This window comes from Clarias gariepinus, chromosome 16 (assembly GCF_024256425.1).
Source record: "Clarias gariepinus isolate MV-2021 ecotype Netherlands chromosome 16, CGAR_prim_01v2, whole genome shotgun sequence".
Taxonomy (NCBI): domain Eukaryota; kingdom Metazoa; phylum Chordata; class Actinopteri; order Siluriformes; family Clariidae; genus Clarias; species Clarias gariepinus.
Window position 1 is genome coordinate 535517 of NC_071115.1, and position 16577 is coordinate 552093.

At 44.8% G+C, this 16577-nt stretch overlaps 1 protein-coding gene across 2 annotated transcripts in view; it reads left to right on the forward strand.

The window, feature by feature from the left end:
- The window catches only part of trpm4a (transient receptor potential cation channel, subfamily M, member 4a), a 37568-nt gene that overhangs the window by 13587 nt on the left and 7404 nt on the right, over positions 1-16577 (forward strand). For both annotated transcript variants that reach the window (XM_053514889.1, XM_053514890.1), the window contains exons 6-26: positions 66-243; positions 2050-2114; positions 2402-2626; positions 3275-3377; positions 3612-3730; positions 4607-4909; positions 4989-5090; positions 6410-6538; positions 6653-6782; positions 7153-7298; positions 7404-7516; positions 7862-7942; positions 8042-8149; positions 8272-8312; positions 8455-8687; positions 8780-8895; positions 9041-9173; positions 13041-13215; positions 13305-13470; positions 14400-14581; positions 14748-14880. In XM_053514889.1, the coding sequence (XP_053370864.1) occupies positions 66-243; positions 2050-2114; positions 2402-2626; positions 3275-3377; positions 3612-3730; positions 4607-4909; positions 4989-5090; positions 6410-6538; positions 6653-6782; positions 7153-7298; positions 7404-7516; positions 7862-7942; positions 8042-8149; positions 8272-8312; positions 8455-8687; positions 8780-8895; positions 9041-9173; positions 13041-13215; positions 13305-13470; positions 14400-14581; positions 14748-14880 (2981 nt within the window). The remainder of the gene's footprint in view (positions 1-65; positions 244-2049; positions 2115-2401; positions 2627-3274; positions 3378-3611; positions 3731-4606; positions 4910-4988; positions 5091-6409; positions 6539-6652; positions 6783-7152; positions 7299-7403; positions 7517-7861; positions 7943-8041; positions 8150-8271; positions 8313-8454; positions 8688-8779; positions 8896-9040; positions 9174-13040; positions 13216-13304; positions 13471-14399; positions 14582-14747; positions 14881-16577) is intronic.

Here is a 16577-nt window from a genome sequence, read left to right on the forward strand (position 1 = left end):
CACACAGTTTTAAGGTCTGCTCTGTAAACACCAACTGCCCCGTATCTTCCTGGTTCCTCTCTCAGGGCAGCTTCCCAGCCAAATACTACGTTCAGAACTTGTCTCAGGACTCGTGTTACCTGGACAGTAACTATCAGGCCTTCCTCCTGGTGGATGATGGGAGCATCGGACACCGAGGTGGAGAGACGAGCTTCATGACCAACCTGGAGGAATACATCTCTCATCTGCGCACCGGGATCTGGGGTGAGAGAAATGAGGGGGTGGGGGAAAGGGGGCGGGGGATGGGGGAAAGGGGGTGGGGGAAATGCCAGAGGATTCAGGTAGCATGATTGACCGTGATTGATTAAACACAGCAAGTGGTGAAGGGGGCGGGGCTGGAGAGTACCTCAGGACTGTCCACCACCTCCATGGTTTATTCTCCTCACCTTTTGGTTACATACTGTAGTAACACTAAGAGTTTAACACCACTCTCACCTCCTGTTAATTACAGGCTAATAAACTGTCACTCGCTAACTGTCGCTTGTCAGCTCCGCCAGTCACTGTTAGTTAGTTCCTCCAGGTGCTGAAGGACATGTGTGGGCGGAGTCAAATAACCGTTTAAATAAAGAAACAAATCGTTATCTGTTAATAATAAATGGTGTTTGGGGGACTGTTGTGTGAAAGTGATATCACACTCGAGATCGTGCTGTTGTACTGAATATCAGCACGGCTGATGAAAATGTTCCAGCCAGTCTTACTTAAAATGTTCTAGTGAGTCACTGCAATTACATTTTTAGTGTCATTTATTATTTATTAATTCAGATTTCCTCATTAGTTTACGTCTACATTTGGGCGTCTACATTTGGGCGTCTACATTTGGTTTGTGTTTGGATGTTCAGACGGCTCTCCGGCGTGCACAAACACAAAAACATGAGGAAAAACCCCGTCCCGTGCTGTTTATCCTTTATTTGTTTCCTGCGCCTTAAAAAGCTAATTAGATCTCCCCCGATGTGACCTCATATGAGAAGAGCCCCACCCCCGTCTTGTTGCTCAGGAGCACGTTGTGTTGTGTTCACGGAGTTCGCACATGAATAGTGTGTTTCTACCTGACATGTGTTCCCCGGGTTGGCCACCTGCGTGAAGCTGATGATGATGATGTAACAGTTAGGTGAAGTGAGCTTTAAAAGGATATTAGTAACAACTTACAGTAGCTGTATATAAAGAATATTAAAGATTTCATTAAAAATATTTCAGTAGAATAGTAATAAGTTATCAGATCTGCTGTGTTCTAGGTTTCCCAAATAACGTCCTAAATGATGAACAGATCGCACCCGGAGGTTTAATTATCCACTGAACTCTTACGGACCCATTTCATCTAAATCTAAAACTAAACCAGGAGCCGTTAAGTGTCCAGTGTCTAGTGTCCAGTGTCTAGTGTCCATTGTCCAGTGTGAGAATCAGTCTGTCCTGTTCATCGCTCAGAGAGACACGACAGGACGGAGGACACAGATTACTTCCTGTCATTCTCTCATTAAAAACATAAAGTAAACACCAGGAAACAGTGAAGAGGAAGGGCGGGACCTTCACTCATGTTCTTCAAAACTTTCAAACCAAGGAAAAGCAAAGAAGCAGCAATAAAATATACAGTAACTAGTAATTAAAGCTTAAAGTGGAAGTTAAGTTGAAATATTAAGAAAACTGTGATTAAGTCTGTGGTGAGGGGGCGTGGTCAGGTGAAGTGTAAAGGACCAGGGAGTGAGGTAAGTGAGGAGCGAACAACACACACCTGAGTGGAACCAGAAACCCAGACTAACAGCAACACACAGTCAGTAATGATCCAGTTTCTCCTCAGGTGTGAGGCTCCATGACATCTCCAACTAACCCACAGTTACGTCTATTGACACTAATCTGATTCTCCGTTTTAGTCGACGGTGTCGGTTAATCGTTTCACCCCGAGGGTAAATATTAAAGCTGCACACAGATGTGAGGTGAAGGACATGACAGGTCTTTGTGTTTTTTGCGGAACGCTCTCTCTAACCCTGCTGTGATGCTCCTCCTCCTCCTCCTCAGGCAGTGGGAACATCAACATCCCCGTGCTGTGTCTGCTGATTTCTGGAGATGCGTCAGCGCTCAAGGTACGTTATTACGTCTTATAACCGTTTTTATGTTCCTGGTAGCTATAGTAGTACAGTGGTAGTACTGTGTATCAAAGTAGCTTCACAAAATGAATCTGTCAAAATAAAATCTGTCGTCTGTCTGTCTCAACTTCTGTCTTCATGTCTGACAGTCTCTGTATCTGTGTAGCTGTCTCGCTGAATTAGTATCTATTCACCTGTTACTTTATCCACCTGTCTCTCTGTCTCTCTGTACTTGTCCTTATGCTCAGTGGTGAAGTGGCTCATGTGTTCTTCTCTGTGCTCAGAGGATGGATGTCTCTCTGAAGAAGGACACGCCCTGGCTGGTGTTGGAGGGTTCGGGTCCTGCGGCGGACATGATCACGGAGCTGCTTAGTGACATGAATAGATCGGCGTCCCCCGTGGACGGAGAGGGCAGAGACATCTCTAACTCCGAGCTCAAAGAGCGAGCGCGAGAGCTCATCAAGAAACATTTTCCTTCTGAGAAAACGCAGGAGAAGCTGGTGGACCGAGTGAGGGAGAAAAGTCGCTTCTGTATTTCATATTCTAAATTAATAAAGAAATTATACTTTCATAATCAAGTTCTGACTATCTGTCTGTCTGTCTGCCTGTCTGTCTGCCTGTCTGTCTGTCTGTCTTCTTGTCTGCCTGTCTGTCTGCCTGTCTATCTGTCTGCCTGTGTGTCTGCCTGCCTGTCTGTCTGTCTGTCTGTCTGTCTGCCTGTCTATCTGTCTGCCTGCCTGTCTGCCTGCCTGCCTGTCTGTCTGTCTGCCTGCCTGTCTGCCTGTGTGTCTGCCTGCCTGCCTGTCTTTCTGTCTGTCTGTCTGTCTATCTGTCTGTCTGTCTGTCTTCTTGTCTGCCTGTCTGTCTGCCTGTTTGTCTGCCTGTCTATCTGTCTGTCTGTCTTCTTGTCTGTCTGCCTGTCTATCTGCCTGCCTGCCTGTCTGTCTGTCTGCCTGTCTATCTGTCTGTCTGTCTTCTTGTCTGTCTATTTGTCTGTCTGTCTGTCTGCCTGTCTGTCTGTCTGTCTTCTTGTCTATCTGTCTGTCTGCCTGTCTGTCTGCCTGTCTGTCTGTCTGCCTGTCTGCCTGTCTGCCTGCCTGTCTATCTGTCTGTCTGCCTGTCTGTCTGTCTGCCTGTCTGTGTCCGTCCGTCCGCAGGCTCTGAGCATCTGCCAGAACAGATCTCTGATCACGGTGTTTAACGGAGAGCAGGACAGTCCTGATGATTTCGACACGGTCATCCTGAAAGCGCTGGTGCGAGGTGAGCTCATGACCGTGAGTGTGTCCTCTGGTTACGTGAGGACATGAATCGAGGTGGTTGTTATGAGCTGTAAATGTTGTGTGACTTTGTGACTCACCGGACTGCAAACACTGCAAGAATAAAACAATCTGCTTCATTGTCTTGTTCCTGAAGCTTAGTCTTGAATGGTCACTTTCTGTTTTATGATTTCCACCTGTTGCTGTTTTGTGTGTGTGTGTGTGTGTGTGTGTGTAGCCAGTAAGAAGGCGAGCAGTGCCTCCAGTGAGTACACAGACGAACTGAAGTTGGCCGTGGCCTGGAACAGAGTGGATATTGCAAAAAGTGAGCTGTTCAATGGCGACATCCAGTGGAAGGTCAGAGGAAGTGCAGGCACCTTGACACCCACCTGACATTATAAATAATTTTTTCATTATCCATCAATCACTTCCGACTCTGATATGGGTGCATTTACTTATTACTCATGATTCTCACACGTGTCTACCTCTTGCACGTCTCGATTGCTGTTAATAAGAATAAGTTTCTGTGTTTTTCTGGTAAACTCAGGCATTTAAGTGTTTTTTTGGTCTCTGGACTTCGTCTTTCCTTCAGATTGTTTATTGATTACAGAAATATTGAAGACTTTTATTCACACTAAATTAACAGACGAATTAAATAATGATGGAAACAAATAAAATATTAAACAGTTATTAAAATTATATGTAGGACGTTTTGTAGATATTATAATAACTAATGTTTTGTACTGTATAATAATACTTTACTGTGAACTCCAGAATTATTGGCACCCAGAGGGTATAGAATAAACGCCACACACTGTAGAATAATATCTACATTCTCACCTGATAAAGCTGGAGGTGACCCCGTGCTGCTCTGAGGCCGTGTTGTGGTGAAGAACGCTGGGAACATGAATTACAATGACAAAAAAAAACGCACTGTGAAATTGTAGACCAAATCATGGTTGTCTCTGCTATGAGGTCATGTGGCCTTTTAACACGATGATGGTTTCAAACACATAAAGATCAACAGATGTCTGCAATCATCAAACCATCACTTTTATAATTTATAATCGTTAACAATTTGTGAATGTTTGGCTGAGTGTTGATAATCCTCTCCCTCTCTCTCTCTCTCTCTCTCTCTCTCTCTCTCTCTCCCTCTCTCTCTCTCTCTCTCTCTCTCTCTCTCCCTCTCTCTCTCTCCCTCTCTCCCTCTCTCTCTCTCTCTCTCTGGTGCAGTATGATGATCTGGAGGCCTCCATGACGGACGCTCTGGTCAACGATAAGCCTCAGTTTATTCGTCTCTTCACCGAGAACGGTCTGAACATCCTGGAGTATCTGACGTACGAGCGTTTGGAGAGTCTGTACCAGTCTCTCCCCACCAGCACGCTGACATACACGCTGCTGCAGACTTTGCTGATGGACAGACGGAACCAGACGTCCTCCCAGCCCTGTTCGCCCGACTCAGCCCAAGGGAACGGCAAAACCCGGAAGAGACGCATGACGGGGCCGTCGAGCGCCCGCGGGCTCAGTGTATTAGAGGTCAGGGGTCAGAGGTCACACAGTGAAGGACATCGGAGATGCTGCGTTTCTTCGTTTCATGCGTATTTCTGTCTTCCAGGTTTCACGATTATTGGGGCACATCTTCGGGGGCGTGTGCCAGCCGTTTTATTACGAGCTGTTCGGGCTGGAGCGTGGAGTGGGCTCGAGGAAAGCCACAAGGGTACCAGAAAGAGAAACTTAAAACTTGCTTCTTAACTGCACACACACAGGAAACAGAAACTCTCACACAAAACACTTCACTTAAAGGTCCAACTCAGTTTTATTTATATAGTGTTTTTAAAAATCGACATTCTCACAAAGCAGCCTTAATGAAATGTGACCATTTCTGAAAATAAATCCTAAAACACTGATATATAAATGTATTGATTTACCAGTTTGTCCTTAATGAGCGAGCTGGAGGTGACTGAGGGGAAAAACCCCCCGAGATAATGAGGGGCATCAAGTGACGGCGGATGGTACGACTAGCCGTAGCATGCAGTGCTAGTGAAGCTCAGGCAGTTCACAGCCTTATTTCCTCAGTGTTCTGTTTCCCAGCAGCCCAAACCTTCAGGGGGTGTTGGGTGTGAGTGTGGGAGTACGGCACGACACTGAGTCTAAAATATGTCTCATTCAAACCTTCCTTATACAGAGACGAGTCCTGGGGGACGTGATGTGTTAATGTCCGCAATAAAGGGGTTTGTTTAACACGTTTAGGAACTTTAATGTCATTTACAAAGCAAGCGGTTTCCTTCCCGAGGTGGCTGTAACCAGTTGTTACCCGCTAGTGCCCACTAGTGGCGCTCTTTGTACACTGAGCGCGGCGCTGGCTCTAGAACCCACTCAGAGTTCCTGTGTGTGTGTGTGTGTGTAAAACACACTACTCAAAGACTGTACTGTGTAGGTAAACAGTGATGGACACACACACACACACACACACACACACACACACACACACACAGCGAAATGTCTAACTCCACCTATGCTCAGAAAGTATTTCAGTGTTACCATGACAACCATCTGGAATATTAACTGGGCTAGTTATCTAATTAAATGAAGTTTAAGTTTATTCTTTATTCGTCACATGAACACGTTACTGCACCCTAGTGAAATCCTTTATACTTCACACACCCCAGCTGGTTGTTAGTAGGTCGGGGTCCGAGCGCGGGGTCAGCTGTTATACAGTCAGGGTTAAGGGCCTCGCTCAAGGGCCCAGCCGCGGCAACCTGGGCCTCGAACCATAGACCTTCCGATCAGTAATGCAGGACCTTAACACACTCAGCCACCCCCCCATCCCCCCCATCCCCCACCTGGTGAAGCCTGCAGGTCCTGTGGTTAAAAGTTCAGACTTAATATAAGTTTTTTTTTTTTTTTATCACATCTCACTGAATCTGTGCAAATGAAAGTTTATTTAAAAGCCTCCAAACCAGTTCAGTACACCAGAAGCATGTGTTCAAGTTTGAGCTAACCATCTTAACATCACGCTCTCTCTGTCTCTCTCAGCAAGTGAATAAGTTTCTGCAGGGCGACTGTGCGTACCGTGGTCAGCAGGTTACCTTCCCCTGGTCCTCTCTTTTCATCTGGGCCGTTCTGCAGAACCGCAGCGAGATGGCCATCTTATTCTGGGAGATGGTAAACAATTCCTTCATCCATCTTCATTCTGCTCTGTACTAACCAGCTCATGTTGCTCACGTTTCCGCCAATCCTCTCTCTCTCTCTCTCTCTCTCTCTCTCTCTCTCTGTAAGGCGGGCGAGTCTGTAATGAGCGCGCTCAGTGCGTGTAAGATTCTGCGAGAGCTGTCTAAGCTGGAAAACGAGACGGAGACCCAGCTGTCCATGAAGGAACTGGCACAAAGGTTCGAGAACCTGGCACATGGTGAGAGCAAACAGACACACACACACACACACACACACACACACACAAACGTCTGCCATCAACATTTAAACATGATGACATGGACCACCCTGTGCATTAAAGTTGTGGTACGTGAACCTTCGAGTCAGTGAGGAAATGTTCTCTGTAACATGGTGTAGAATACACACGTCACGGTGGAACCTGAGGAATCCATCAGAAGGACTTAAAACAACCGACAGATACAAACCATCATCTGCTCGTTTCTTGACATGTCCTCCTCCAACCAGAGAGGGCGCCGAATCTCTGAAAGTTCCATAATGCAACTAATTAAATAGTGATAAATGCGTTTGTGTGTGTGTGTGTGTGTGTGTGTGTGTGTGTGATCCTGTAGACATGTTTAGCGCCTGCTACCAGAGCGACGAGACCCGCTCCTTCACGCTGCTCATAAGGATGTCCCCATTTTGGGGTAGAGCTACCTGTCTGCAGATGGCCACAGCGGCCGAAGCCCGACTTTTTTTCAGCCATGACGGTGTGCAGGTCAGCAGATCTGGGAATAACGTCCCTCGTTCCACCACTTATCCCAGAGAAGTTTGGTTTACTGAATGAAAGCGTGAGATGTTTCCTGTTGATTGTTTGTCTCAGACTCTGCTGGCTCAGATCTGGTGGGGAGACATGAGCAGCCGCACTGAAGTCTGGAAACTCCTCCTCACATTTTTCCTGCCTCCTCTCATCTACACCAACCTCATCACCTTCAAGTCAGAAGACGTGTTCCTCAGCTCCTCTATTTCTACTCCTCATCCCTTCTTCATGTCATATTCACTGATACGATATAAAGAAGGGATTTCTATGTTTTTCTGTCTATTTCTTCTTGCCATCATTGGTTTGTCTGTCTGTCTGTCTCTCTGTCTGTCTCTCTGTCTGTCTGTCTCTCTGTCTGTCTGTCTGCTCCTTTCTGTCCTCTCTCCATCTTCTTTTTTCTGTTTGTCTAGCTTTAGTTTCAAATGACTGATATTTCAGTAAATATAATATTCATGTTTTTATGTTCCTCTGTAACGTTTTCTATGTTTGTGTGTGTGTGTGTGTGTGTGTGTGTGTGTCAGAGAGCATCAGAACAGACATGCAGATGGTTTGGAAGGGTCTCACTCCTCACCGTTTACTCTGGCTGAGATCACTGAACACACGTAATAAACACTGCATTACTCTTCCTTTATCAATCAGCTGCTTTCCTGTCCTTCATCTCTCTCTCTCTCTCTCTCTCTCTCTCTCTCTCTCTCTCTTAGGGAAGAGGAAACTAAAGAAACTAAACTGAAGGATGACACTCAAGGTGGAGACGGGGACAATACTGAGGACGTGGATCAGGGTGTAGCTCTCACTGAACTCGTATCTCGGTAATTCTTCCAGAATTCTTTCTTACACGTCTCACATTCAATGTATTTTATGTGTAAATAAAACAGTCTGCTCAATTGTGTGTGTGTGTGTGTGTGTGTGTGTGTGTGTGTGTGTGTCACAGAGAGGAGGATCCAGAGGAAAGCCTTGCTTTAGTCAAAAAACGTGAGCTGAGAAGTTTAAATCCCCTTATGTTGAATTTAAACCCAGATGTTCAGACCTGACTCTGTGTGTGTGTGTGTGTGTGTGTGTCTATATATATATGTGTGTGTGTGTATATATGTGTGTGTGTGTGTGTGTGTTGCAGGGGAACAGGGTTCTCAACCCAAACACCCATACGTCGTAGAACGATGGAGACAGTTCTGGTTCTCTCCCGTCACATCGTTTCTAGGCAACGTGCTAATGTACTTCCTCTTCCTCATCCTGTTCGCTTACGTCCTATTGGTCGAGTTCAAACCTCCGCCTCCGGTTGGCCCCGCCCCCATCGAGTATTTTTTGTACTTTTGGGTGTTTACTTTGGTCTGTGAGGAGATTCGACAGGTACAGTCACTCTCTCTCTCTCTCACACACACACACACACACACACACACACACACACACACACTGAGTTTTGTGTCTCTGCTCTCTGACAGTCGTTCGTCTCTGGCACGGGGAGTTTATCTCAGAGTTTCAGCTTATACATCCAAGACATGTGGAACAAGTGTGACCTCACGGCCATCTTACTTTTCATCCTTGGCCTCATCTGCAGGTGTGTGTGTGTGTGTGTGTGTGTGTGTGTCAGTGGGTGGAACTTTAGCAGTGTACACATTTTACTACCTTATTATATGACATTAATGCCAGTGCTTTGTGTGTGTGTGTGTGTGTGTATGTGTGTGTGTGTGTGTGTGTTTCAGGATGTTCCCGTGGTCGTATGAGTTCGGGCGCTCGATGCTGTGTGTGGACTTCATGGTCTTCACTCTGCGACTCATTCACATCTTCGCCGTTAACAAACACCTCGGACCCAAAATCATCATCGTCGGCAAAATGGTGAGAAACTTGAACGTCTTGGGTCGAGACGTTTTCTATCCTCTCAGTCTGTTACCTTTACATTGGGATAGTCTGCTATAACTCCATCCTCTAAGCCACTCCCCTTCCCAAATGCTATAACTCCATCCTCTAAGCCACTCCCCTTCCCAAATGCTATAACCCCATCCTCTAAGCCACTCCCCTTCCCAAATGCTATAACTCCATCCTCTAAGCCACTCCCCTTCCCAAATGCTATAACTCCATCCTCTAAGCCACTCCCCTTCCCAAATGCTATAACTCCATCCTCTAAGCCACTCCCCTTCCCAAATGCTATAACTCCATCCTCTAAGCCACTCCCCTTCCCAAATGCTATAACTCCATCCTCTAAGCCACTCCCCTTCCCAAATGCTATAACTCCATCCTCTAAGCCACTCCCCTTCCCAAATGCTATAACTCCATCCTCTAAGCCACTCCCCTTCCCAAATGCTATAACTCCATCCTCTAAGCCACTCCCCTTCCCAGCCACACCTCCCAAAATGGACACTAGAATTTTAATAACAGTGCTGTAGATGTTTTATAAAACTTGCTTCTACAAATGATTATGAATAATTAATTTGACGTAATGTTTGTCTCAGCACAGGTGTCTTTCAGTATCAATAAAAACAGTATGAAAGCCTGCCTTCTGGTCTGGAATGTTTTCAGGATTGACGTGTTGTCAGTCATTGTACAGCCACGCCTCCAACACCCATTCAGTTCCTCATAAATCATTATAAGTTAAAATTGCATGTTGATCCCAGCTTCGTGTGGGAAGCCCCTGAAGGGACTCGCTTCTGTTCTCCTTCTCTCATCCGAGGTTCACTGCAACACACAATGATAGCCAGACAAATTTTCCACAGGCCTAAACTCTGGTCCACTCACCTCTTCTGGCACCCAACCACGCCCACGCCGCCAGATTCCCCCTGCAGCCTGCAGCTGCCCCCTTGATGGAAGAGGAAGTCTGTTACAGCCCCTTCACCCCCAGTCGGACCCAAAATCAGTTTGGTCCTGGGTCTCAGGCAGGCTGCAATTGCTACAGTCTTGTCTATTATGGGATGCACCTGCCCATAATTCAAGTGGAAGCCCAGATTCTGTACATCCACCCGTCTAATTGGACACTTCTTTGAGTTGGCTGTGAGTCCAGACTGTTTTAGCACCTTCAGCCCTCAGGTGATACTTCCAGTCATGTAAATGATTATATCACAGGCAGCGGCATTAACAGGTGCTAAGTTAACATAAGCAGATGCTGAAGTGTCACAGGAGCTCTGAACAATCCAAATTAAAGTGTCATGAACTAATGTAGACCAAACAGAGTGGAAAGACCACCAGGCTGCTGCGATCACTGAGCGACTCTGTCGACCTTGTGGAGGCACGTTGGACCTCTGATACTGCAAAGAACGGGTTCTTGCCACTTACTCCAATTCTAAATGTCATTGTAAACAAACTTATGAACCGTTGTTTGTCTGTGTGTCTGATTAAATCATCTGAGAAAGCCATTCATCTTCAGATAGTACACACTTATACAAATCGATGTGTGAGTTAGTGCCCAGATCAATCAGAATCTCCTTCGGGATTCTGACATGGGAGATGATCAGAAGAGTGCCTTCGCAACACTGTTGAGAGTTGTAAAGAGGCACTGTTTTAGGCATCATGTTGCCTGGTCTGCCAAGGCTAGCACAATGCGATGCCCCTGAGAAGTCCAATCTAATGGCCCAATGAGGTCTATACCAATTTTTTTTTAATTAATGAAAGAAAGTGTAATAGCGCTTTTGGGCTAGGTGGTGGATTCATATGAAGGTAAAACAGTAGCAAAACCCGAGAGCTTGCAAATTCGAATGTGAGAACTTGTAAAATTAATATTTGTATTTGTAAGTTGAAATTTATACTCACAGCTCTGATGTGAAAAGCTGCATCTATCGATTTGCACACCTGTGTTTTGAATTCGAAGTTGCAGATTAATAGTGACAAATGTGTAAAGTGTCATTCACATAAACAAAATGACAGACACAATTGTGTACTACACATTTATCTTTGCGCTTTACTTCAGTTTCGCTGTACAACCACAAGTCGGCGCTCACAACCTCTCAGATCTGGCAGTACAACCTCAAATCCCGGCGCTCTGACTTTTGCTACTCATTTTGCGATATTCCTGTAGCAAAACTCACTGTGCACTTGTAAACGCGGGGGCGGGGCTGGGGTGGGAATGAAGTCATTTTATTGGTCAATGCCTCACCAATGAACATTTAATTGGTTGGAGCCAGCCAATGAAGTGGGACGTTTTGTGCGCGATGACGTCACAGACTACACAGAGCAGCTCGCACCGTTTCGGTGGTGGTGGTCGTCTAAGCCAACCAGTTAAACGACATTGCTGCTCTTTTACTGGTATATAAAATCCAGTAAAACTAATGATATTTCATTAAAATATTTTCCAAGCGTTTAAAAACAAAATAGCTGATACATATGCATACAAATGTTTGCATTGTGGCTGGCGTTGTTCATTAGTGAGTCATCGACCAATAAAATGACTTCATTCCCACCCCAGCCCCGCCCCCGCGTTTACAAGTGCACAAGTCAGTTTTGCTACAGGAATATCGCAAAATGAGTAGCAAAAGTCAGAGCGCCGGGATTTGAGGTTGTACTGCCAGATCTGAGAGGTTGTGAGCGCCGACTTGTGGTTGTACAGCGAAACTGAAGTAAAGCACAAAGATAAATGTGTAGTACACAATTGTGCCTGTTAATCTGCAACTTCGAATTCAAAACACAGGTGTGCAAATCGATAGATGCAGCTTTTCACATCAGAGCTGTGAGTACAAATTTCAACTTACAAATACAAATATTCATTTTACAAGCTCTCACATTCGAATTTGCAAGCTCTCGGGTTTTGCTACTGTTTTACCTTCATAGATTCACCAGTGGAGATTCGTGGTATGCCACCCACCATCTGTGTACATCACCATGAATGTTATTACACCGAGGACAGGTTAATATGGTGCGCCACCTGGAATACTCTTTTGTCTTTGGGACAAACAACTGCTTCACTTTGTCTTCTGTTTAAGTGTCTTGTGTTACTTTCTTTATTATCTTTCATTATTTGCAAAAGAACAGGTGGGAAAGCATGACGTTGGGTTTGCTGACCAGCGACTGCTAGGGCTTATTGGGGTCATCAAGTGATTGCTCCACAGGGAAATGCCCAAGCAGGTATATAGCTGAGAGCAGAGGAGCACCCATGGTGTCCCCACCACCTCCCCTGCTGCACCTCTCACACGACACTTATTGCTACTGCTGGATCCATCCACAAATAATTAGTTCGCTAATGTTGAAAAAACCAAGCCAGAATCAGAGGATGGGTGAGGTGGGGACTACCCAATGACTGCCTAAGTCCATGGCTGATTGGGGGCAGCCTGCATCTATTCAGGGATCCAGACCAGCACCCCCACTTCCATTATCAAAGAATGATTTGTTCTTGCAAGGAAAGGGACTAATGAGGGACTGTAATGGAGAGGGTTTCTATCTGTCCTGGTTAGCCACTAGATGATTCTCTGCCAGCTGGATGGAAGCTGTGACCGGTGGTGGGCGGCAGCGCTGTATCCACTCCGCCGTCCCCTTTCGTATTCAGGCAATGAATTGGTTAATTTCCATGAGCTTGATGCACTTGAAAGTGATGTCTTATCATTCAAATCATGCAAAACGTGTCTCATTTAACCATAAATACAGCTCCACTGTAAAGTGAACCATGTGATGTTGGAACATTTACCTTAAAATGTCTCGGCTGAGCAGGTTTTTGTTTTTAACAGAAAACCTGTCACACCTGGTTAACTCTTCTCTGAGCAGTGTGTTTTATTTGTGTGTCAGGTGAAGGATGTTTTCTTCTTCCTGTTCTTCCTGGGAGTCTGGCTATTGGCTTACGGAGTGGCCAATCAGGCGCTGATATACGCCTATGACCCTCGACCCTACTGGGTAATTCGCAGAGTGTTTTACAGACCGTACCTGCACATCTTCGGCCAGATACCACTGGAAGAAATAGATGGTGTGTATGTCTCTGTGTGTATTCATATCCTTAAGTTTTTTTAACATGTAATGTTACTCCAAGTGGATCATCCGATTGTTGTTTTCTAGCTCACAGGCGTACAGAGAAGAAGTGCACCAACAACATGACTCTCATCCAGCTGGGAGATGAGCCGTGTCCACAGTCTGAAGCCAACTGGCTCGTCCTCATCCTGCTGTCCATCTACCTGCTGGTCACCAACGTCCTGCTGCTCAACCTGCTCATCGCCATGTTCAGGTGTTACACCACCTCCAAGCTTCAGGGCTAGGTTCTGGCCTCAGGATGGCGTGGAGACAGACCTCAATATAAAACAATTATGTAGAGGATTGGATACACTTTTAGAAAATATTCCTGATTTATGATGATGTGTATGCACAGGGTGTAACAGGGTGTAATGGGGTGTAATGGGGTGTGTGATAGGGTGGTGTGAAGAACCGGAAATACAGTAGGTTTACTGCCCTGAGTCATTAAGACCTTTCCTCCTATTACACCCTAGCAGTTGGACATTTGTGAAAAGGATACATTCTTTTGTTCTGAAGAAAACTTTAGAAGGACAACTTGTCAAGAGAATTGACACTGGAGACTCCTTCCATAAATATTACATCCGTAAATGTCTCCTTGGCGGGACGGTGGCTTAGTGGTTAGCATTGTCGCCTTGCACCTCCAGGGTCCGGGTTTAATTCCCGTCTTGGGGTCTGGGTGTGGGGTTTGCATGTTCTCCATGTGCTTGGTGGGTTTCCTCTGCATTCTTTGGTTTCCTCCAACAGTCCAAAGACATGCAGATTAGGCTAACTGGTGTTCCCAATTTGCCCGTAGTGTGTGAATAAGCATGTGATTGTTGACCGGAGGTTCTACCACGCTCGGACAAAATGGGAATACTGTAAATACAATGGTAGGACTACAGAGGTTTCTAGATGGATGGATGGAATCACAGGAAACTGCACCATAGTAATGACTCTTTAAATACTTGTTTATTATCAGGGGAGCATGCTCTGTTCACGGTCCAGCCAAGGACCTGTTGTGAGCGCATTGATGTATATCTGCAATAATATCAGAGCTGCTGTTGGAAAATTATTCCAGAGCTTCTGATCTGAGATAACAGCTGGTCTTGTGTGTGTGTGTGTGTGTGTGTGTGTGTGTGTGTGTGTGTGTGTGTGTGTGTACAGCTACACGTTCAGTAAGGTACAGGAGCACAGTGATGTTCACTGGAAGTTTCAGCGCTATGACTTGATAGTAGAGTACCACTCCCGCCCGTGCCTGGCTCCGCCCTTCATCATCATCTCTCACCTGCATCTCTTCATCAAGAGAACAATCCGCAAAGTTCCATCTGTCAAAATCAAACACTTCAGTATGTATACACACGACACACACAGCAGAAACTGTCTACATAATGTGGATCCTCCATCAGAACGCTTGCCTTCATGACCAAACATCAGCAATAAGGGATGTAATTCTCTGCTCATCAACATGCTTCTGATCTTCTCTCTCTCTCTCTCTCTCTCTCTCTCTCTCAGTGCTGGAACTGGACAAAAGGAAGGGGAGCAGGTTGAACACGTGGGAGACGGTACAGAAGGAGCGTTTGCTCTCGACTCTGAGTAAGAAGCTCAGAGACAGCGACACCGAGCGACTCAAGCGCACGTCTGCCAAGTCAGTATCTCTCACCGTCACGTCTGACCTCTCCCTGTCCTCCACTGCTTCTTCTTCTTAGTATTATTAACTTCACTTTAACACAGAAATACACTTTTAAAACCCACACTGTGTAGAGAAATGAGCGCAGAAGATTATTGTATACATAATGTAAGAAACACCTTCCCAAGAGCATAATAACAGAGTAAGATTGGAACAAAAATATTTATTTATTTCACTGCTTGTAATTTTTGTTTATTCAGGACAACTTATATTTTTAGCTAATAATAAAATAATTTAAGCCCCACCCTCTTTAATTAAATTCAGTTTTATTTATATATACAGTGAGGTCAATAAGTATTTGATCACCCTGTGATTTTGTAAAATCTCTTACTTAGAAATCATGGAGGGTCTACACTTTTCAGCGTAGGTGTATTTCCACTGTGGGAGACAGAATCTAAAAAGAAAAATCCATAAATCACATTGTATGATTTTTTAACAATTTATTTGTGAATTACTGAGTTAAATAAGTATTTGATCACTTGATCACCAGCTCCACTCTGCTCATGATTCTAAAGTCATAAAGACACCTGTGCACCCCACAATCAGCCAAAGTCTAAGGAGATCTATGGGGTATCAATGATGCTAAGAATGGTGAAGAATCAGCCCAGAACTACACGGGAGGAGCTGGTCAATGCCATGAAGAGAGCTGGGACCATCGTTTCCAAGGCTACCGTCAGTAATACACTAAGACGTCATGGTTTAAAATCCTGCATCGCACGGAAGGTTCCCCTGCTTAAGTCAGCCCATGTCCAGGCCCGTGCTACTCATTCAGAATCATGAGCAAAGTGTATCTGGACTATTTAACAGCTAAATAACAGGTCTCTGAGGGTCAGAAATCTGGCTGATAAACACGTGATCAAATACTTATTTAACTCAGTAATTCACAAATAAATGGTAAAAAATCATACAATGTGATTCACCATATGTATATATATATAGTGCTTTTAACAAAGGTAATAAAATCAAGTTAGTAAAATTCAGTTATGTTAATTTTCCTTATGATTTCTGTTATTTGTGTTTCGAACGCTGATTAACCTCGCTGTAGTCCGGACACAGTTTAAATTTTAAGGTGACCTTAATTTATGAAATTTCACTGGTAACAAAAACATAAATTCTTGATTTTAACATAAATGGCATGAATCAGAAGTGTTGATCAGTCTAAAGAAAACCGTAATCACATAAGGGAATAGTTTATTTTATTTTGCACACACGTCTGGAGCTACCGTATCATAACCACACTATACGATATCTTCCTTCATCCTTCATCTACTCTCATTAGCACTCCTGGTGTATAAGCCCTTCTCTCTCTGGACTGTTTATATACTCTATGTAAACTGGTTTACAGTGTCACAGTGACAGAAGTGTATTTTGTTGCTTTATACCATAACATGCAGTGAGAATGAAGCTGAATTTAATATAATCTAAATGTATAGAATTAGAGTGAAGACTGAAGGATTAATATTAAAGTGTAACTCGCCGGTCTTCGGGTTGGCATTCCTCACTGTTCCGCGGTCATGACAACCTGTCGCACTGACTAAACACCCTGTGAAGAGGGTCTGCTGCTCATCTTCACCCCAGTTTAAGCTTTAAAGCTGGAGATGGTTTATAAAGTAAATAAAAACATCAGAAGATGGTTGCACGGGTGGTGTTTGAGG